Source organism: Euleptes europaea, chromosome 6 (genome assembly GCF_029931775.1).
Source record: "Euleptes europaea isolate rEulEur1 chromosome 6, rEulEur1.hap1, whole genome shotgun sequence".
Taxonomy (NCBI): domain Eukaryota; kingdom Metazoa; phylum Chordata; class Lepidosauria; order Squamata; family Sphaerodactylidae; genus Euleptes; species Euleptes europaea.
This window is the reverse complement of record NC_079317.1, coordinates 53674248-53696956: the sequence shown is the minus strand read 5'-3', so window position 1 is coordinate 53696956 and position 22709 is coordinate 53674248. Positions and strand designations below refer to the sequence as shown.

At 43.3% G+C, this 22709-nt stretch overlaps 1 protein-coding gene across 1 annotated transcript in view; it reads left to right on the top strand.

Annotated features, from left to right (window-relative positions):
• UBR1 (ubiquitin protein ligase E3 component n-recognin 1) overlaps positions 1-22709 on the top strand; it is an 87647-nt gene that overhangs the window by 29765 nt on the left and 35173 nt on the right. Inside the window, exons 12-24 of the mRNA XM_056851173.1 lie at positions 46-203; positions 1490-1589; positions 5165-5293; positions 6811-6991; positions 8170-8231; positions 11078-11188; positions 12836-12901; positions 13001-13102; positions 13733-13796; positions 16516-16640; positions 17501-17553; positions 19426-19528; positions 21442-21490. Of these exons, the coding sequence (XP_056707151.1) occupies positions 46-203; positions 1490-1589; positions 5165-5293; positions 6811-6991; positions 8170-8231; positions 11078-11188; positions 12836-12901; positions 13001-13102; positions 13733-13796; positions 16516-16640; positions 17501-17553; positions 19426-19528; positions 21442-21490 (1303 nt within the window). The remainder of the gene's footprint in view (positions 1-45; positions 204-1489; positions 1590-5164; positions 5294-6810; positions 6992-8169; positions 8232-11077; positions 11189-12835; positions 12902-13000; positions 13103-13732; positions 13797-16515; positions 16641-17500; positions 17554-19425; positions 19529-21441; positions 21491-22709) is intronic.

The window sequence follows — 22709 nt, the reverse complement described above, 5'->3', positions numbered from 1 at the left end:
CTGTTTCTGAAGAACATTTCTATTCAAACACATTTTCCTCCTTAGGCACGCCATCTCATTGAAGAGCAAAATGTAATCACTGTCATAACAGAGACATTACTTGAAGAGCTGCCAGAATATTTGGACAAAAATGGCAAGTTCAATTTCCAGGGTTACAGCCAAGAGAAACTAAGCAGAGTGTATGCAGTCATATGTGACCTCAAGTAAGCATTTCCTTTTATAGAGAACAGTATGTACTTCATTAACTGGATATTTTTTCTCATCTATTTATTTGCCCATGAGACTGGGAAATGTCTGTATGACTTGGGACATCTGTTGCAAAATGTATTTTGATTGGATAATATTGTGTACAGTGTTAGGAAAATTTTCCTGTACAGTGTGTTGTTGACCAGGCAGTCCACCTAACCTTGCTCCTTTCAGAGACTAAGCAATTTTTGGCTGCTTTAGAACCATGGTCAGCAGTTGTATTGGCCATGGACAAAGTATTAAAGCAATCCAGTAGAAACGGAGAAAAGAACGAGTATTTGTCTGAATGACTGTCTGTAATGTCAATCCTGCCACCAAGCTGGCAGATCATACTGGGCCAACGAAGCTTGCACCAGAATTGGCCGGAGCTGCAGAATCCACTGCCCAGCTGGCTGGCAGGAACACAATGCATGGTGCAGCCAGGCGGTGAAGCAATACCAGCCTACAAGGGGGCATGGCAGAGGCCTCTCCCCAGCTGGAACAGAGGCTCCTGTGAGGCAAGCCTGCCCCACCAGACAGGATAGCAGAGAATGGGACATGTAATAGATGTAAGGAGCTAGTTAAACCCTTGCAGCTAGAAGCTGAGGAGGTAGATGTTGAGGCTGCTCTTCTCCGCAGGGCTGAGGCTGCCAAAATGCAGAGAGGGGACAAGGAGCACCCCAATGGGAGGAGGAGGAGGACTAGGTTGAGCCGGAACCCCCTTCCCTTCCAGCGTCTTTGAGTGGTGGAAGAAAAGTGCCCCCCTCCATCTGGGAATAGGAAGAGGAGGATCCGGATGCTGGTTCAGCCCCCTCCCCTCTCACCCCAGGTCACCCCTAAGCATGCTGAAACCACAGCTGTAACTGCTGGCCTTCACTCAGACACGCCAGCACAGGGCCTTCTTCCTTTTCACGTTGCTTTGCTGTCACCAGGGCATAGTTGCTAACTGGATTCTAGAAATGAAGCAGTGCCCAGGATATAGACATTTACAGTCTCACGTCATGTTTTGTCTCCCTAAACTGCAAGTACTTGTTCTGAGAAAACTCTAGCAGTGTATATCAATGGTCAAAGATGGCTGACCCCTCCACATTTCAACCAGGCTCCATCAACAAAGCAGCTATCAAAATCAATGGGTTTTTCGCGTGAAGATTTCCAGAATCCTGTCCAGCCCTGTATAGTTCTTTTGTTTAAAGCCAGCTTTTTAAATGAAAGCAGGAAATTTCTCAATTTATGAAATTATATAAGGAATGTTTTAAATTGACAGATACATTTTGATCAGTAAGCCTACAGTGTGGACAGAAAAGCTGCGGGAACAGTTTTCGGAAGGGTTCCGGTCTTTCCTGAAGGTTCTCTCTTGCATGCAGGTACTATGTGTTTGTGACGTATCTGATTTGCCTTTGACCAATTTAATTGTATTACACTCCAAACAATATTGATGGGATAATGACCATTTTACACCAGAGGACTTTAATGTAGTAGCGTTTCATAATATGAAATCATAAATATTCTTAAGTTTTTAAAGGAGATCTGTTTTTTCTGTTTTACATGAGTAAAAATACTGGCATTTGATTTAAAAATCAAAAGAAGGAGCTGCACAAAAATGAGGTGAATGGTTAAAATGAAGCTGAAAGGAAAACACAAGAGGGTTAAGTCCATAGAGGATGCTTGGAAGTCCATATAGAATGCATTCCCCCAGGTCAGGAAACATACTGCTGCGTCTAAAACACTGGTTCCCAACCAGTGGTCCGCGGACCCCCAGGGGTCCGCGAGAACTAAACCAGGGGTCCGCGAAACAAAGTTATACCGGTGGTCCGCGGACCACCAGGGGTCCGGCATGCAGCTCTCTTCCTCTCTCTCAGCTGAGCTGCGCCCGCAGCTCAGGGGGCGTGTGTGAGGTAAAGCGCCCTCCTCCTCCCCCCCCCTTTCCCTCGCCTCACAGCACGGCCGGGTTTTTCACGCGGCGCTCGAGGGCCGGCGGTGCCAAGGCAGGCGGCAGCAGCAGCCAATCAACGGGCGGGATTTTCCGGCTGGTTTTGGCTGGCGGAGGGAGGTTGAGGCACTGAGGGCGGACGGCAGGCCCCCCGGGGAGGGAAGGTAGGAAGGAGCCCAGGCGGCGGCAGTGAGGAGGAGGAGGTCGTGGATTTTCCTTCCCATGGCGATCCTCCTCGGCCTCCACCTCGTTCCCTCTTTATAGGGCCGTCCCCATCTTAAACACCTCCCCTGCCCCCACACCGGGCTGGGCCGGGACGTCCGTCAGTCTGACCCTTCGCCTTCCGCCCCGCCCGCATCCTGGCCGGGCTCGTCCGACGCCCAGCTGGCTGGTGGGCCGCTCAGAAGCTGGCGGCGCGTGTCTTCGCCTCCCCCTTGCTTGTCCTCCTGTCTCCCAGCTGTTTGTGGGGAGGTCCCTCACTGTGCTCCTCTCTTGTGACGGCTTCCTAGAAGAGAGGGGACGTATTGGCAAGGGACCGGCTGGGCCTCGGTTCCCCCCGCCCCCAGGCCACTCACGCGGCCACCGTCCTCCCTCGCCGTCGACGCGACCAAAGGGGCGCTTGTTGGCGCGCGTGCCACCCTCCCGGCTCCCTCCGTCGGGGACGGAAGACGGCCCCCTGGGCTAGCCTCCAGGCTAACAGCCGTCGCGGGATGGGGTTATTGGCCATTTGTGAATGGGAGGTTTTGCCTTGGATTTGCCACTCCGATGCACGTTTTCCCCATCCAGATTCTCAAAACTCTGCATGGGGGGAAGGGTTATTGGCCATCTGTGAATGGGAGGTTTTGCCTTGGATTTGCCTTTCAATAAAAAGTTGTTTGTATCATTGAAATCTCTGCTATTGTGTTTTTCTTTTAAGGCAAAAGATGTTAACATATGAGTTGTTTTTTCTAAACTAAATCCTCAGTATTCAGGTTAAATTGCCGCATTGGCACTCGGAATTTTTATTTTGAACCTTGAGGTCCCTGCACCGAACAAAAAAGTTCTAGTGGTCCCTGGTCAAAAAAAGGTTGGGAACCACTGGTCTAAAAGAATGACCCAAGTCAAGGAAGCCATAAAAAGCAAAAAGTGAAAGGCTTGCCCCAGTGAAGTGAACAGAAGGCACCACAGGGTCAGGCAAAAGAAGCAGCAGCTAATAATTAGGTGTGCAAAAAAACAATTTAAGGAGCATCTTGCAAAAAGCATCAAGACAAGCATTTCTTTAAATATATTGACAACAGGGAACCAGCCAGAGAAAAGCAGTTGGGCCTTTGGATGACCAAAGAATAGAAGGATTGCTGAAGGAAGATGATGACATGGAAAAGGAGCTCAGTGCATTCTTTGCATCTGTGTTCACTGTGGAAGGTGTGGGGCGTGTACCCAGGCCACAGCCACTATTTTCAGGAAGGGTGTCTGAAGAATTGAATTGAGGTGACGAGATGAAGTTCTTCTAGACCTATTGGAGAAATTAAAAACCAGTAAGTCTTCAGGTCCTGGCGTCATACACCCAAGAGTTCTCAGGGGACTCAGATGTTGATCTGCTAACCCATATACGTAACTTGTCTCTGAAATCAACAACTGTACCAGAAGACTGAAGAGTAGGAAATGTTACACCGATTTTAAAAGGGGGGCAGAGGGGAAACAGGAAATCACAGGCTAATTAGCCTAATGTCTGTCCCAGGCAAATTAGTAGAAACTTTAATCAAACTAGAATTATTGGGCGCATAGAAGGACAAAGCCTGCTGAGAGAAAATCAGCATGGTTTCTGCAAAAGGAAATCATACCTCATCAACCTTTTGGTGTTCTTTAGGAAAGTGAACATGCATGTAAATAATGGTGACCCAATAGACATTATGTACTTGGACTTTTGACAAGGTACCTCTGCAAAGATTCCTAAGCAAGGTTAGCAATCATGGTGTAAATGAAGTTCAGTGTAGGTAAGTGTAAGGAGAGGCACGTTGGGACAAAAAAATCCCAACCAAGTTTACGCTAATGGATTCTGAACTTGGTGAGACTGAGAGGGAAAGATTTTGGGGTCATTGTGGATAGCTCGGTGTGCCGCAGCAGTGAAAAGGGCAAATTCTGTGCTGGGTGGTTATGACTTAAGGAGTTGAAAACGAAACAGCTAACCTAATAACGTTCAGGTGCAGCCTCATTTGTTTGCAGTTGTGGTCATCAAATCTCAGAAAGGACATAGCAGTGCTGGAAAAAGTACAGAAGATGGCATCCAAGGTGATTAAGGGATTGGAACACACCTTCCATATGAGGAAAGGCTAAAGAGTCTGGGACTTTTTGGTTTAGAGACAACTAGAGAGGCCATAATAGAGGTTTATAAAATTATGCATGAGGTAGAGAGAGCGGACGGATGACCATTTCTCCCCTCTTCCAAAATACTAGAACTCAAGGGCATCCACTGAAGCTGATGGGCAGTAGATTCAGGGTGAAAGAAAGGATATACTTTTTTACCCAATGAGTGATTAAAATGTGGAATTTGCTGCCAGAGGATGTAGTGGTGGCCACGTATATAGGCAGCTTTAAAAGCGGATTAGGCCGATTCATGGAGGACAGGTCTTTCAGTGGCTACTAGCCATAGTGACTGAAGGGAGCTTCCACATTCAGAGGCAGTAAATCTCTGAGTATCAGTGCCAGGAAGTGACATCAGGGGAAGGCCTCTGCCTTTGTGCCCTGTTCTTGTCCCTCCAGAGGAACTGGTTGGCTGCTGTGTGAGATGCTAGACTAGATGGACCTCTGGTCTAATTCAGCTCTTCATATGTTCATTATTCTACAAATTGGGATAAAATTAAAGTGCACACTTGTAATCCCAATCAAATATTGGCCTTGATCAGTTTGAACGAACTTCCCTGTAAATTAGTCTAGGAGCATAACCTTAATCTCTCTGAATAAGTCTAAAATCAGTTATCGTGACCAGTTAAAATACTTCAATACTGTTTTGTGTGGGGAATGTAATTACAGGGAATGGAAGAAATAAAAAGGCAAATCGGTCAACACATTGAGGTGGATCCTGACTGGGAAGCAGCCATTGCTATTCAGATGCAGCTGAAGAATGTTCTCTTGATGTTTCAGGAATGGTGTGCTTGTGATGTAAGTTTGTTTTTAACAAAATAGAGAGACCTGCTGTTCATGGAATGATCTAAAATTTTCATAGGTTCCTTGTGAGCAGTTCCCTCTTCTCCTTCCCCAGACCGTGGTAGGCCTGACTGCTCAATGTTAACCCATCGGTGTTTGTTTCCCTCTTGACCCTCAACAGTTAATGGGGCGAATCCTGTTATGGTAGACTTATTAATCTGAAAGGTTTGTGGGACTCTTTGCATTTAGCCAAGTAAGTAAGTAAATAAATAAATCCCTACTTACATGGTGCTGTTAGTAAGTTTGGATAATTTCAAAGAACAGCCGTTACTTTACAAAGTATAGATCCTTGACTTAGATGGGGATTTGAATGTGTGTCAAAGCTGAGCTAATTATTTATAGGGGAAAATGCTATGGGGGGCACATTTTCACTGGATCCTTGTTTCTTCTTTTACATTTCTTCTTCAAAGCTTTGTAATCCACTTTATAAAGCTAAAAATGACTTCTCACACCACAACAAAATTAGTTTGCAAATTCAGGAGCTGTGTATCTTTCATGAAACTTCAGAATTGAAAGCATGCAGTTAAGTAACGAAGTTCTAGTAAAAGGAAACTTATCAGAACGTTGTCTGAAAATCAACTGAGTAGTGGTATGTGAAAATATATAGAGGGATTTACATGTACTTAATATATTTAGTTGACATTATTATTCATGAGGATGGGCCCGGACCCTTTGCTCACAATCAGGAAAAAAAGAAGGGTGCTGCTAAAGAGGTTCAACTCAGTAATGCATATGCTTATAGAATGACTTGTTTCTGTATCTCTAACAGTGCATTCCTGAGCTTTCGGTGTGTGGGGACGGTGGGGAGGAGGCACCGCGGCAGCACCTCCTAACCCATTTCCCTGATGCCAAAAGCTTAAAAAAAGCCTTTTAAAAGCTTTTAAAATGTTAAGTGGGGCTTTTCGCCCATAGAGAACAGCGAGGCTTCACCTGCTAAAAAGCAGGCGCAACACCGCTGTTCTCACCGCTGGTGTAACAGGGTGAAAGGGGACAGGAGGCTGCCTACTGGCAGCCCTGCCCCCCAGAATGCCCTGGGAACGCCCCCGGGGATGCCGGAATGCCTCCCAGAATACCGGCACGAGACTTTACGCCAGTGGGACACTGGCGGAAGTTCCTGTCAGCGTCCTGGGATGGTGCTGCTACTGCGGCATCCAGAGATTGGTGTCCGGGCCTCTATGCCAGCGCTGGGGCCACTTACGCTGGCGTAAGTAGCCCAGACGCTGGCATGGAAGGCTGGCACAGCACCTTCCTGGCCTCCTATGGGACTTCACCCTTAAAGGTCAGGAATGCTCTGTTAAAGACTTACATTATCATGAAGGTTTAACATATTAAACTCGGTTTAATCTGAGAGGCATGGTGCGTACCATATTAAAGAAATTTGTCTGTAGGGTTTTTTGAACCCCATTACATTGTAGGGGAAAAGGCTGTATATTTCAAATGTGACACAATTGTAAAAATATTGTCCATTTTAGGAGAAGTTGTTGGTGACAGCTTACAAGGAATGCCATGCAGCAGTAGTGAGATGTAGTGCAAATAGCAGTTCGAGGGAGAAGATGGTAATTCATTTATGTGGCCACTCTCTGGAAAGTAAACATTTCAAAGTCTCTACAGATCCTGTCAGCATTCATCTGCCATTGTCCAGAATGCTTGCTGGTAAGTGTTTTGTTGCTAGTTGTTTCTATCCAAGAAAATTATTTTTAAATTTACCTTGCAATGAGTTGCGCATGCTAGGACCCAAAAGATGGTGAATTATGCCTGGGCAGGGCAAAGCCAGAGGAAACTCTGGTGGAGGTCCGTAGCTGCTTAAATCTTGAGAGAATAAAATGATCACCACTGATCAGGTGTAGAAAAGGGCAAGAGTCCAGTAGCACCTTAAAGACTAACAAAAATGTTTTCTGGTAGGGTATGAGCTTTCGTGAGCCACAGCTCACTTCTTCAGATACAGCTAGAATGTGAATCCATCTGCTCACGAAAGCTCATATCCTACCAGAAAATATTTTTGTTAGTCTTTAAGGTGCTACTGGACTCTTGCCCTTTTCTACTACTGCAGACAGACTAACACGGCTACCCACTGTGACTGATCAGGTGGTAAGACATAGTTCAGTCCTCCCTGGGTCTTTTTACTTATATGCCACTGTTACTGGACATATTTTAAGTAAAATATGCATATTAAGAAACACAACAATTGGGTGTGTCAGCATAATTTAGTTGAGTTTCAGGAAACTGATTTATGTATGAATTTGACTTCCTGATTTTTGTGGTCAGTATTTCGCATTTATTGACACAAAATTTGCCTGGGGTGTTGTGTTCTCATCTAAAAAATAGTAGAAATGTAATGTCTGGATGTTTGTGATCTCAGCCCTGAACAATAAAATGTGTCCTCAGATTCCATTTTCAGAATGCTGTCCAACATGCCTCTTTCTGAATGTTTTAATTGGGCAGTTATGAAGCTTAGTCTCTGCATGAGTCAAACTTCTGAGAGTGCATTTGGGGAGGGGCGGAAGACAACCGAGTACATCTACTGCCTGCATGTCTATCAGGATCACATGGCATCACTCTTCAAACCATCCAGTGTTTTTGGAGTAAACATAACTATGAACTCCCATCTAGACACAAGCAGAAGCCTTGATCTTTCCAACTTCAGTGTCATGTTCATTATCATTTTTGCCTGATTAACTTACATGTCTGATTTGTTTAAACAATTGCAGTTGATTGGTATAGACGCTTTAAATGTTGCCTTATGTAAGCAAGATTGAAATATATTCTAGAAAATCTAGAAATGTGCCTCTTCAAGTCTTGATAAATATAAATGTAACTGTTGCATTTCCTAGGTCTGCACATACAGTTGATCAAAACCGGAACAATCTCTAGGTTACAGGAATTTATATCTTCTGTAAGTATTTCAGCTGGGTAAGCGTACGGTTAGATCTAGCCATTTTTTTCACTCAGTCTCGCCTATTTCCCCTTTTAACTACAGCTCCCATTGCCCATGCCTTTTGTCCATGCAGGTAGTATGATTCCCAGTGAAGACTTCTTGGTGGTCAAAGGGAACCACATCCTCATTTTTCACCAGTAGAAAAGCAGGCTAGATTCAACCCATAGTCTATTTTGTAAAATATCTTTTTGCAGGAAAATGGAGGAAAAATACCCCTGATAGTTAGAAATATAGAGCTGGAAGGGACCTCAAGGATCATCAACCCCTGTACAACGCATGAAATTCTGAACAATCTCTCCCCCCACCCAATCCCACAGTGACCCTCCCACTCTGCCCAGAGGAAGGCAAAAAACCTCCAGGATCCTTGGCCAATCTAGCCAGGATCCCTGACCAGTTGGTGGTCAATATCTCTTCCTGAACAAGTATTTCCACTGAAAGTGTGTGTGTGTGTGTGTGTGTGTGAGAGAGAGAGAGAGAGAGAGAGAGAGAGGTATGTTCCGTTGCAAATAATTTGGTATTTTTGTATTTTGGGAATGGTTTCTGTACCAATATTCTGGATTATTTGGGTACTCAATACTGTTTTGGGATTTCCCCAAAACATTTTTTCGTATGGGGGATTCTTTCCAAGGGCCTGCAGCAGTTGTTTTTCAAGCAAGTTACACCAAAATTGTAGGGTCCTAGTCCTTCCAGTCCACTAATGACCTCCCAGGTTTCAAGTGAATTAAATCAAAGGGTGCAATTCTACAGGCCCCTGAATAAGGTGCCCTAGCCATTAGTCTCCACTGTTTCCAGTGGGGGGGGGATCCATCCTTCCTCCAGAACAAAGAAGCCAATAGCCAGATATGCAAAAGGAACCACTGGCCAGAAGCCTCCAAATTCAAACAGAATCAATAAGCCCAACAGTACTAACATAAAAACAGAGAATTACAAAAGAACAATAGGCCTATGTGGCAAGCCCACCACAATCAATGTCAACCCAGAGAAGCCAAGCCAACCTGGCAAGCCAACCAGCCAGACCTGACAAATCTCATTCTCATGTTATTTCCCTCAAGGAAGGTCTCAAAAAACAAGAGGGATTGGGGTTTGGGGCACCAGAGTTCTCTCTCTGCAGTCACCAGGCTATATCGTGACTGGCTCACAGGAGGAGTGTTAGGAGCTACAGCTCCTCTTATCACTGGCACTCCTGTTCCCTCACACCCCTGAAAAGAAGAAACACAACACTAATAGAGCACACATGAGTTGGAGGTACTTTGATATATTCTGCTTTATTTATTTACATTTCAGTAGTCTTCCTTTCACACTGGGACTCAAGGAGTAACTGAGATAGAATAATAGAATCATAGAATTGGAAGGGACCACCAGGGTCATCTAGTCCAACCCCCTGCCCAATGCAGGAAATTCATAACAACTTCCCCACACACACACACACACAGTGACCCCTACTCCATGCCCAGAAGATGGCCAAGATGCCCTCCCTCCCATCATCTGCTTAAGGTCATACAATCAGCATTGCTGCCAGATGGCCATTTAACCTCCTTTTAAAAACCTCCAGGGAAGGAGAGCTTACCACCTCCCAAGGAAGCCTGTTCCACTGAGGAACCGCTCTAACTGTTACAAAATTCTTCCTAATATCTAGACGGATACTTGTCTACTGTCGTAACATCTCTTGTTCCAATCACATTTGTGGGCTTTTCTCTGAGAATTCCAAAAATGTTGCCAATGTACTTAATAGTTTTCTACACAAAATTGTGCCAAGAGGTGCTGAGCCCCACCAGCATTTGGAATGTGGATTTTATATTGTACCAACCAAATCGGATAATTTTCCTGTTTCCTCCTCCTCCTTGATTTTAAGTTTAGGGAAGAGTGATTTCCTTTGACTTCCTGACACAGATGGAGAGGATGCAGGCACAAGCACATGCTCATTTTGCTTACTCCTAGGGTTTAGGGCTGGATAGTTGAAGATCAGCAAGTTGACCTTAAGTTGCTCAATCCTCCAGGGGAGCAGACATAAGCGGTGTGAGCTGACAATGTCACCTGGCTGGGGAAAAAACATGCTCACTCTGCACACTCATTGGAGGGCACAAGAGGAGCCGCTGAGCCATGAGAGGTCCAGCCAGACCATATTTTTCATGGCACAGTACCTCCGTGACCCGGTGGCATGTAATTCGTAGGGCTCGGACAGGTAGTTCCTCACTATTGTATCTACTGTAGCCTTTCTCATGTGCCTCATGTTCCCACTGGTGTCAGCTTCCTCTCCAGTGGCCTCCATCACTATAGCTATTCCAGGAGTGGCTTTGGGTGGATCCTGCCCAGAAGGAGAGGTGGGGGGAGCAGCAGACCTGCTTTCCTTCTCCTCACCTAGAGGAAGCTTGCCCCCTTTTGTCCTGCAAATGGGGCTCCCACCAAGAAGGCTCATCTCTCCAACTAATAAGCTGGCCAGCACCCTTAGTGAGTCTGCCTTTGATTCATGGATAGCACATGGTCCCCAACATGTTGACCTTCTGCTTGGTGAAAGGTTCCAGGGTGGGACTCAATGTCCCCCTTCCAGCCTCTGTTGCAATGCATGCAGTGCTGGAAGATTGTGTGTCCTGCATCTGGTTCCAAAAAGGCAGCCATCTTCCCATGAAGGGTTCAGATCAAGAGAATGAGGAGACCCAAGTTTGCAGTTGCATAATTCCTCAAGATGCTCTCTGGAACCATATGGTAATCACTCGACAGCCTCACATTTTCTGCTGCTTACTGACTGAATGTTGCGTTCAGAATGTCAGTTTTCTTCATAACTTAACATTTTTCTTTTTTTTTAGGAAGAATTCCAAGTGCAGCTTCTAGTAGAATATCCTTTGCGCTGCCTAGCGTTGGTTGCTCAGGTTGCTGCAGAAATGTGGAGAAGGAATGGATTATCTTTGATTAGCCAGGTATGTTGCAAGTAGTGCCATAAATACATTCTCCCAATTGGTGCTGCTTTTTCTATTAAGATCAAGTTGCCAATACATTTCTACTAGTATATTACCAGAGTGCATATACCCTAGATCAGGGCACTCATTGCAAATATGCTTATTTCAAGTGCAACATTAAATCTTTAAACAATGGCATATAATCCCCAACAAGGACACTATCTTTCTTACTTATCACATTTCTGTACTAGCTTTCTGCTACTGTGTTACAGGCAGTTTACAATTCAAAACAATTGCCTCTAGTTGATATAGTGGTTAAGAGCAACAGACTCTAACCTGGAGAGCCAGGTTCGATTCCTCACTCCTCCACATGAAACCTGCTGGGTGATTTTCAGGCAGTCACAGTTCTCTCCGAACGCTTTCAGCCCTACGTGGAGGAGGCAATGGCAAACTGTCTCTTGAAAGCCCTACTGGGTCACCATGTCAGCTGTGATTTGATAGCACTTTCCACCACCACCATACTGCACACAGTACAAAAATGAGAAAGCAACAGGAAGGAGAAGAAGTTAGCAAACTACCACCAGTTCTTAGGAGGTGGGAAGTACTCAGTTGAACTGGAGTGAGGATGAAGAGGAGAAACAATATGAAGCTTGGGTGTGAGCTTGCTCAGGCATCAGGCCCCAGGGGCAGGGATAAGGGAGCCAGAAATGGGGGGAGAATGGGAAGGGGGAATAGGACTTTCTCTTCCCTGCTTATTGTGTGTGTGAAGTGCCGTCAAGTCGCAGCCGACTTATGGCGACCCCTTTTGGGGTTTTCATGGCAAGAGACTAACAGAGGTGGTTTGCCAGTGCCTTCCTCTGCACAGCAACCCTGGTATTCCTTGGTGGTCTCCCATCCAAATACTAACCAGGGCCGACCCTGCTTAGCTTCTGAGATCTGACGAGATCAGGCTAGCCTGGGCCATCCAGGTCAGGGCCCCTGCTTATTAGCGTGTATAAAATAGCCAGTTAAAGAAATTATATGAATTTCACCAAATGGGTTAGATTAAAAAATCCATCAGTCAAATGTGCCAACCATTGTAGATCTTTCCTGTTTTTCCCCTTGCAGCAGTCCCTTTTGATCCCATGAAAGTTGATTCCCAGGGACTCATGGATTGATAGCCACCTTGGATAAGTTGGGAAAGGGGATGAAGTTAACCCTCCTGCATCTTGCATCAGAAGTGCTGATGCTTGTGGGAGATGTGTGATTTTGCCCTCTTCTTGCAGCAGCCTCCCTAATCCATGTTGCTATTAGTTCATATAGGTCCTGCAATCCCAGGAATCAACTTTCCTGGGGTCAGAGGATGGAAGGGAACACAAGAGAACCACAAGCCTTGTAAGGATAAATTGCTGGATCCAGCTCAGTATTTAGATTCCATTTCCGTGCATGAGTAACACCAGCCACTGAAACCTAGCCCAGACTTCTAAAAGTTGGAAATGGCAGCAAGATTTGTCACTAATTTTAATTTCCTAAAAATGCATTTTTATTGAGAGTTTTTTATTGAGAGTATTGTGCATGTATGTGTGTGTAGAAATTAAAACATATGGGCCCACATTCCTAAAACATAAAGTGCCGGTCTGCGAATTAAACTTGATTCACAAACTTGTTAAACATATTTTTTATTTTCAGATGTTTTATTATCAAGATGTTAAATGCAGAGAAGAAATGTTTGATAAAGATATAATCCTGCTCCAGGTGAAACACTTTTGAACTTTTTTACCCATATAGTAGCATAGTTCTTGTGTATTTCTTCTATAATTGTTTAATTCTATTTCGTGCTGGTGTATTTGTTAGGTTGGTGCAGCATATATGGATCCAAACAGTTTCCTCTTGTTGGTACTCCAACGGTATGAACTACTTGATGCCTTTAAGAACATCATGCCAACAAAAGACCAGGTAACCAAAACTATGCTATTAATTTTCACAGATGAATCATGTGCAAATTTCATTATTATATCTGCTTTGATGCAACAACAGTATTTTGCTTAAATGTGAACAGTGTTTTATTGAAGAATCAGTGTGCTAGGCTTTTTGTATCAGATTGTTATTCATCTTATAGGTTTGAAAACTGAGTTCTGAAAACTTAGCTTGTAGGCCATGTGCCGATAACAAAAATATTTCTCTTGATTCTAAAATGTATATGCTAAGAGTCTCACTGTATTGTTTGAAGACATGAACATACCTGGTTTGAAAAGGTGAATTCTGGTTCGTGAAACTACGGGAGAAAGGTATTGCTTGGGGGGGGGGGGGTCTGCGAAAACCCTTTTAGTAAAAGTGGGGATCCTCAAGTTGCTGAAATTCAAACTCTAGCCTTTGTTGCCTGGAACTCTGTTCTCGCCTATCTTGTCTGCGAATGTACTGTATTACTCCAACAATGTAATGGCTAAGACTTTTTGCATTCGATTATTGTATACATCAAAAATAGGGCCTCTAGTGTAGCTTGCAGTTAATCTTGAATTTTTTATATTACTTTATTCTCCCAATAATTTGACTGGTTTCTTCTAAGTAGTTCTTTAAATCTTACAGGACTTGAATAAGCAGTGTAACACACTAATAGAAGAAATGCTTCAAGTGCTTATCTACATTGTAGGTAAGAAACATTTGCCTGCAGGAACAATGAGGTCTGACCTTTTTCTCCTTCAGGGGTGGTCTATCCTGTTCAGAAAATCTGATCAAATCTGTAGTTCATTCTTTGCTTGGTTTGATGCCTGTAATATATATGTGCTACTGCAGTGGTTTAACAGGCAGTTCCCCCCTACAAAAGCCTGCACCTCTGATTCAAAGAGCTGAGGAATGCTTTTGCCATTTATTTTACAAATATTAAGTAGATTTTATAACTGAATACTTAATGTCTAAAACAAATATACTCTGAATGTTAGACAAGCGTATTTCATACTACTTCATGGTTTCTGTGAATCACGCTGATGGGCTTTGTGCCTGAGCAAAGTAACAATTTCAGAAATGTCTAGAGCAGTGGTCGGCAAACCACGGCTCCTGAGCCGCAAGTGGCTCTTTGGCCCCTGGAGTGCGGCTCTGTAATTGGATCCTCAGACCGTGAACGGCTGGAAAGACCCTTCGCTAACATAGGCTGCATTTTACCGAAGGAGATGACCGTCCCTCTAAGCGCGCGCGTGATTTAGCAAACTGCTCCTTTCCTCTTACAGCCCCGCCTGGTTCTTTGTAGTTCATTAGAAAAGCAGAGGAGCAAAGTTCTCTTTCATTCTCAAAAAAGACTGATTACCTCGGCAGTAAAACAAAACAAAAAAAAGCTGGTTCTATGATTGGAAAGTAAAAGGGGGTCTGGAATCCTCGCTCCAGGTTTGTGTTCCCCTCCTGGGTTGCCACCAGTTGGTTTGGCCCGGCAGGCCCTCCCACTGGCTGGCGAGGCGGGATGGGACGCCTGGAGTTCACTCAAGGGGCGTGGGGAGTCTGATGGAAGAGGAAGGAGCCGGCCTGGGCACAGAGCTGTGATTCCGCGGTCGGCACAGAAGCCAAGGAGGGGCGCGCAGGTAACCCTGCTGGAGGACCCTCCAGACTAGACTTCGGAGGGCTTCGTGGGCGCTTCGGAGGGAGGGTTGCACAGGGGCTGCCGCCCATGTGCTCAGATGTCATCCGAGCCCTCTAGAAATCCCCCCTGGTCAATACCTGCAGGCAAGGAGAGGGACCCAAACTCCGGCAAACGCTAGAGTGTGCAACCGCCAATATACTGAGTGTGCCTGCTTGTAAAAAATGCCTGTGTAGGAAGCTGAAGCTTCTTCTTTTGTCCCCCTCCCAGTCCCATCTGCATGATAAACGAACTGTCGATTGCCTTGAACTCACTCCCCTCCCTGCGGTCATTCCTGGTCGCTGGCTGGTCCGTGCAGCGTGCTCTGCCTTCCAGTATTATTATTTTTGCAGTTCAGGGGAGAGGGCAGTTGTCAGTAATCCCCTTATAAAATGTCTGCCAGTGGCCCATGTAAGTCCCAACATGAAATTGCATATAGTAAACACAAAAATCAATGTGCTTGTAAAAAATGCAAAATTCACAGAATGGAAGTTCAGAGTTGAGGGAAGATGTACAAGCTGTACGCAACAAATGAAAAATAAAAGTACTTACTAATGTTAGAAACTGATTAGACAAGAAGACCAGTGTTTTTAATTGCCTATAGTTTAATTAAGACTTAAAACTTTAATTAAAGATTATTAAGTTAATAAACAGTGTACCTACCTATATAGTTTAAGTTTAAGAAATTTGGCTCTCGAAAGAAATCTCAATCATTGTACTGTTGATATTTGGCTCTGTTGACTAATGAGTTTGCCGACCACTAGTCTAGAGCAACAACCAGAGGCATGGGCTTGAACCATTCATGCTGGACTGGGTGGAGTTGCGCCTTTACAGGTTAGTTCTTTCTTGTTTGCATCAGCACTAACAACATGAGCAAACTTCACTGTCATAAGCTGGTTCCGGAGGCCCTTATAAAGCCCCTTTCCTTGGCAGTCATACCATAATTCATATTTGCAGCCTCTCTTATTTCTCTGGTGTCTCTTATGCTGGTCCTGTGATAAGACTTGGTGTGGGTAGCTATTTGTCTCCCAAGAAGGGTCTAGTTGGACTGATAGCTCAGGCGTCTCATTGGATAGCCCATTTGTCTGTTCCATGGATAAAGTTGTACTTCCAGTGGCTGTTGATGGCTTTACAAGACTACTATGTAGCGCTGCTTCTGAAGATTGTGTGGGGAAGGGCTTCTGAAGGTGGCTGATACAGGCATGAATGATGTATGAGGAGTAAAAATGAAGTATCAGCTTGAAAATATACCAGTCACCTCTGTATGCAAGGTAAAATGCACATTTACTGATTGGCTTGCTGTCAAACTGAGAGCCCTGAATCTAATATTCTTTAGGTATTTTTAAATTGATCCAGTGCTAAAGTTCTCAAACTAAGCCTCAATAGATGAAGGCAGATGGTTGAACTCTCAGGCCTTGATTTCTTCTTGTAATAAGGCCAAAATTGATAAGGAAGGGAAGGAAGGTTAATTGTAGGACCACTATATGAAGGACATAAGGGGAAACCCCTACAAAAATCAGTGGATCTGTTGATACCAATCTGAAGGGGTGTAGGTCCCACAGTTTCTGCCACTGTGCTAATTTAATTGGGGATGTTGGGTTGGTGCTGCTATCTGTTTAGAGTCCTGCAATGTTCAGAGACCGATTTGTGCCACATCTTCTAGCATTTGAGGCTGCCTTTGGAGAACCATTGGTCTATTGGTATTGTATGAAAAGTATATGCCATTTTGAGTTCACTGCTTTCCCCCCATTATTTTCCTTATCAGGAGAAAGATATGTACCAGGTGTCAGTCATGTGACAAAAGATGACATTACTATGAGAGAAATTATCCATTTGCTCTGTATTGAACCAATGGCTCACAGTGCGATTGCAAAATCTTTACCCAAAAATGTGAGTGGTTTCTTCTTTTTTTAACCTTCACTTTTTCTTTCTTCTATCTTTTCAGAGGAAAATTTTAAAATACTTGCCTCTATCCAGAGAGGCTCCTTGGGAAACAGGAGCTTTCAACCATAGGCACATAAGCTTCCCCATTTTCTGAACATTGAGACCAACTCTGAATATAAATGCATAATGGGCAAATTGACCTGAATGGGGTCACCATGCACACAGGAAACTTTGTACCTTGGCGAACCCATGTTGCTTTAGACAGCCTTGCACACCATTGATATCTGTTAGCTCTCTACAGAGATACATGCTAATATCTGTCAATTTTTTGTTACAGTAGTGGACAGAATACCCCACCACCACCACACACATACATTTGCAAATTAGTATTAAACTATTCTATGTATAGTGATATAAGATAATAGAATAATAGAAAACAAACACAACTATTAGAAGTACTATATATATTCCGAATACATCTGTACAGTTAGGCTAATAGTTCATGTAAATCAGATCTTAGATAGAATCTCACAGTATTTAATATTATGAGATTTGAAATGTATGGTGCTGACACTCAAGTCACATTTAAGACTATTCAATTGAACGATGTGTGTTTACTGTTGGCTAGAAATATTGATAATAATGTTTTCCGCTTTAGCATATGCTGTAACTAAATTGCAGCAACATTCTTAAAATGTAAATACAAGATTGTTTCCTTCCGTCATTTGAATTGTTGCTGTGTTATTGACAAATGTATAGTTTTATCAAAATATCTGTAGACTTACTATTAGGTAGACTTGATTTACTGTTTTTCAGCTGCCCATATTTTGTTCTTAGCGCATTAGCATGTGAAATGTTTTTAACAGGAGAACAATGAGACTGGTATGGAGAGTGTCATACACAAAGTGGCCTTATTCAAGTAAGTGATTACTCCTTTTCTACCAGAGGTGAAAAGATAGTGGTGTGATCTGTTTGTTATGCAGCAACAAGTTTAATATGAGAAACAAAAGCTGAGGAACCATACAAACTCATGGACAGGGTAGCAAACTGGAAATCCTCTGCCCTTTCTGTATGCAGGTCAATTTTCCATGTCCTCCTACTTTTTGACTCTGTTGCTCTTAGTATTCAGTGGGGGTTACCGCACTTTGTATTCCCAGCGATGTATTAAGAGTTTGAAAACGTTATAAAAAACATCGCTTTAAAAGGGTTTTTGGATACCACGGCTTATAAATGGTTGAAAGACGTCTTCACAGCTAAAGGGGCCAAACAAAGTGCGAACAGTATTTTTTATAACGTTTTCAAACTCTTAATACATCAGTGGGAATACAAGTGTGGAAACCTGTCTGCTGGAGCATATTCTTTTCTCATCAGTATGCAATCATTTTTATATACTCTGAATATATAGAGGCCCTTGTTGGTGCTGCTTTCATAATTCACACAGGCACCAGACAGTTTATGGCTAGATATAGTGATCTGCTTTCAAAAAATTCAGAGGAAAGCCAGCTTTCAGAATTGTGCTCAAGTGGTGGTTATCTGGTTGTCTGTTTTCTTGGACACCAGAATACTAATTGTTTCATGGTGGAGAAATCCCCCCCATTTCAATATTTGTTTGATTGCCATGGGTCCTTTGCATCAGAGCAGTGGTCTTCAACCTTTACAAACCTTTCCAGTAGCCTTCAACCATCAGCCTGTAGTAGCTGGCAACGTGAGAACTGTTAAGCTGCAAACATGTGATATCAGCCATGTAACTGGAAAAGTAGAAACCAGTTATGGCCTCTCTGGTGTCAAGGCCAGGGAATTGGAGAGCACACTAAGACAGCAGGACAGGAAGCACAAGCTGAGCACCAGGAAGTGTATCATGGTGATGAGCGAGCTGAGAGTTTAAGCCATGGAGGAATTCTATTGCCGAGTAATCTGGCCTCAACCTCCTGCTGTTCTTTCAGCTTGCATCCACATAGGCAGGAGCTACAGTGTCCTTGCTTTCTGCACGTGTCCCCTAGCAGCAGATTCTTCCAGGAAAAAAACCCAGCCAAAAAAAGGCAGCTTTATAGGGCATGAAGAGATTCCAGCTCATGAGCGGAGTATTACTGTGACGAGTTCTAGAGCACATGCTTAGTTCACTTGGTTGGGCCTCATACTTCTGCCTAATGCTTCCAATACTTGCATGGTGCAAAATAAATTCAGTAATGATGGGCAAGCTGTCATTCAAGAAAAATTGTCCATTCTGTTTGATGTGATTAAGGACCTCTCTGATAAACTTCTGAGGAATACTAGGGACTCCTGGGAAATATGAATCTTCTGAGTTTACCTTTAGCATGCTTTAACAATTGTACAATGAAATAAATGGCGCAACTTGCATAGCCTCTAGCTTTCCTTATTTGTTGGATTTTTCTGATTTTTCTCTTGTTCAAAGTGGATTAATGGAGAAGGTGGTTTCATAATTATCATGCACTGGATTGTATAATGCTTCGTACGTACTTGGGAGTAGAAGCCAGTGCAAATGAAATAAGATGACATAATATACATATATCTGGTAGTAACGGGTCCTCCCACTCCATGCCCACCAGCACCCAGGGCTGGGGTACAGACTTTCGCATGGGGGAGAAAAAACCTGGAATCTAGTTGGAATCTTTAGGCATCTAGTAGTATTGTCACAGTGTGACCCCCTATATCCATATGCACCTAGAATCTCACTTTTGTTCTCTTAATAAGACCTAAAATACTTTCATTTGTTTGCATCATTGTGACTAATCATTGAATGTATTAATCTGAGTTGACCTTTTTAATAAAGAAAGCCGGGCGTATCATGCCATGGAGTTTACGAACTGAAGGATGAGTGCCTCAAGGAATTTAATATGTTCTTTTACCATTACACCAAGACTCAACACAGCAAGGTAAGAAACTGTTACAGTTATCATGAAACATGGAGGTAGGACTTGCATTTTGGAAGGGATGGAGAAGAATTGCTTAATTAAAATTGGTGTGAATTAACACAGATCACACCTGTTCTTATCATTCTGGAAACATAGTAAAATTAACTTCAGAAGCTTTTAAAATACTTCCCCCCCAGGTGATGGGAATTAGGACTAGGCTATTGTAATCTGTAGGTCTAGACAAGAGAAATTTGCAAATGTAAATTGTGTCCAGACAACTAATAACCAACTCTTGGAATCTAATTAAACTCTTGGAATCTAATTAATTAAATAGATAATAATCCTTATTATCTATTGCCTCAAGTGTTTAATTCCAATATAAAGAACCTGGCTTACATCCATCATGGTTGATAAAGGCCAAACTAAATTGGTTCTTGTAGGTTATCCGGGCTGTGTAACCGTGGTCTTGGAATTTTCTTTCCTGACGTTTCGCCAGCAGCTGGAAACCAGCAGCTGGAAACCAGCAGCCGGAAACCAACTCACACAGATCGCTACTTACACAAAAACTCCAACCACCACCCCCGACAGAAAAGAGGAATAATCAAAACATTAATGGACCGTGCAAGACGGATCTGTGAACCACAGTTTCTCAAGGAAGAAACTAATCATTTAAATCACGCACTGCTAGCAAACGGCTATTCCAAGAATGAAATCAGAAGGGCCATTAAACCAAACAAAAATCAGAAAACTCAGGAAAAACAGTCTCCCATAGGAAAGGTATTCTTGCCATTTATTAAAGGAGTCACTGATAGGATGGAGAAACTTTTGAAAAAACATAACCTACAAACAGTGTTTAAACCCACCAAGAAAATACAACAAATGCTACGATCAGCAAAAGACAAAAGAGACCCCCTCACCTCTGCAGGAGTATATCGTATACCTTGCATCTGTGGAGAAGTTTACATCGGGACCACAAAACGCAGCATACAAACAAGGATAAAAGAACATGAAAGATACTGCAGACTTGGCCAACCTGAGAAATCAGCAGTGCTGAACATGGACTGACACAAACAGGACACAGGGTCTTATTCCAAGACACTGAAAGACTGGACAATTCTACCAACTATTTTGTCAGATTGCACAGAGAAGCCATTGAAATTCATAAACATCAACACAACTTTAACAGAAAATAAGAGAGTTTAAGAATGACTAAGGCTTGGCTTCCTGCCCTGAAACACCTCCAGACTAACAAAGGCTACAGTCAACAATAGCCATGCAGATTTCACACATTACCAGATCATTTCAGGATACAATGCTTCCATATTAACATACCACACTCTCATTAGTACATTATCTTGATACTCACAGGACAATGATTAGCACATTATGTCTGCAGGACAGTACTCAGCTCAAACCCAACCCCTCTCTGACTCTTCCTACACACTTGACACTGAGAGACACTGTCCTTCAGTGTTACTACTCTGAAGATGCCTGCCACAGCTGCTGGCGAAACGTCAGGAAAGAAAATTCCAAGACCACGGTTACACAGCCCGGATAACCTACAAGAACCAATGAATTCTGACCGTGAAAGCCTTCGACAATATGCCAAACTAAATGTTACACTTTTGAATGCATTTGATCTAGGATTTCCCCAACCCAACTCCCATTATCTGCAGCCATATAGCAGTTCTGGGGAAATAATTCCCCAAGAACTACAGGGTCCCAATTCAGGCTGGCACCATGGCACAGGCTTAGGAGGGGCATGAGCCTCCCCTTTATTTTGTTTTCCTCAGCTGAAATAACTGTGGGGAGACATTACTGAACATACTAAATATAATTCATGCATTTAATTAAACCCTTTATTTTGTTGCTACTCCTAGGAATAAATTAGTTGACTCTCTCCCTCCCTCCCTCTCTCTCTCCCTCTCTAACAGGCTGAACACATGCAAAAGAAAAGAAGAGTGCAAGAAAACAGAGATGAAGGTAACAAGTTGAAATGTAGCTGATTTACATGAAGTGCAATACTGATAAAAGAAGAACTGTGGCTCAGTTGATCATCATTAATTATTTGCAAACGAACAAGAAATAGTGGCCTAAAACACTTGGAGATCTGAGTTCCCTATGTAGTAAATTTTGTGGGCTACCATGTAAAAGAAAAAGGTTGTGACTCCATTTCTGTACAAACACCATTGTAACGTACTAGCAAGGAATGTGGGTGCTCCTTCCTCCACTTGTGTCCAGTCGCCTGAGATTCTTTTTATTCTTCTGGAGGTATGGAGACAGGCACAAGCATACGTTAAAGCCATTAAGCTCTGTATTGCTGCTACACTGGCTTAGGATCATGCTGCAGTCACTGTTCGGGCCCCTCTAGTTTTACTTCACTAAGACTGTATGTTGCATAGAAACTATTTGATTATGTAGTATTAAGTAAATGATAGTTTCCAGGAATGTCAGATATTGTGAGGTTGTATTTCAGTACCTCTTGACGTACCCTGAAACAAGTTATAAACTAGCTCTCTGTCTAGAGCATTTTCTCCCCACAATTTCTCCAAGGTGCTAAAAACATTGTGCATCAGTCTTCCTTTCCACATAAAGCTGCTACAGTTACAGTGCATTCCTAAGCAGAGTTACTCCAGTCTAAACCCATTGAAATGAATGGGTTTAGACTGGAGTAACTCTCCTTAGGAATGCACTGTTAAACTCCATCAATTAACTTAGCAAAAATTTTTAACTCTAGGTTTGGAAGCTTGTTTGGGTGTAATGCTTGCTGCTGAACAGATTTGTATGGGAGGGCTACAGCTCAATGGCAGATCGTCAATGTTTTTGCACACATGGTTCCCAGGTTCAGTTCCAGGCATCTCTGGCTAAAAGGGTTTTAAGTAGAGCTCAGTCAGGGTACCTAAAATACTCCCTTGGTGTCTCTGGGCAGAAAGGCAGGATTTAAATGTTGTAATTCTGCTGGTCATGTACCGAATAAAATTGTACTGTACAATGTTGTAAATAAATAATATAAAACCTGCCTGGCCATTATGGTCAACAACAGAGGCCCTGCTTCAGAAGTGAGTTGGGTAGACACTAAAGACAGTGCCTTTTCACTGGTGGCACCTCAGTTGTGGAAGTCCTTCCCACAGCTGCTCTCCTGGATGCTATCATTGTCTAGCTTTAGCTTTTTCTGTTTTGCCTGCACATTTAGTTGACTTCT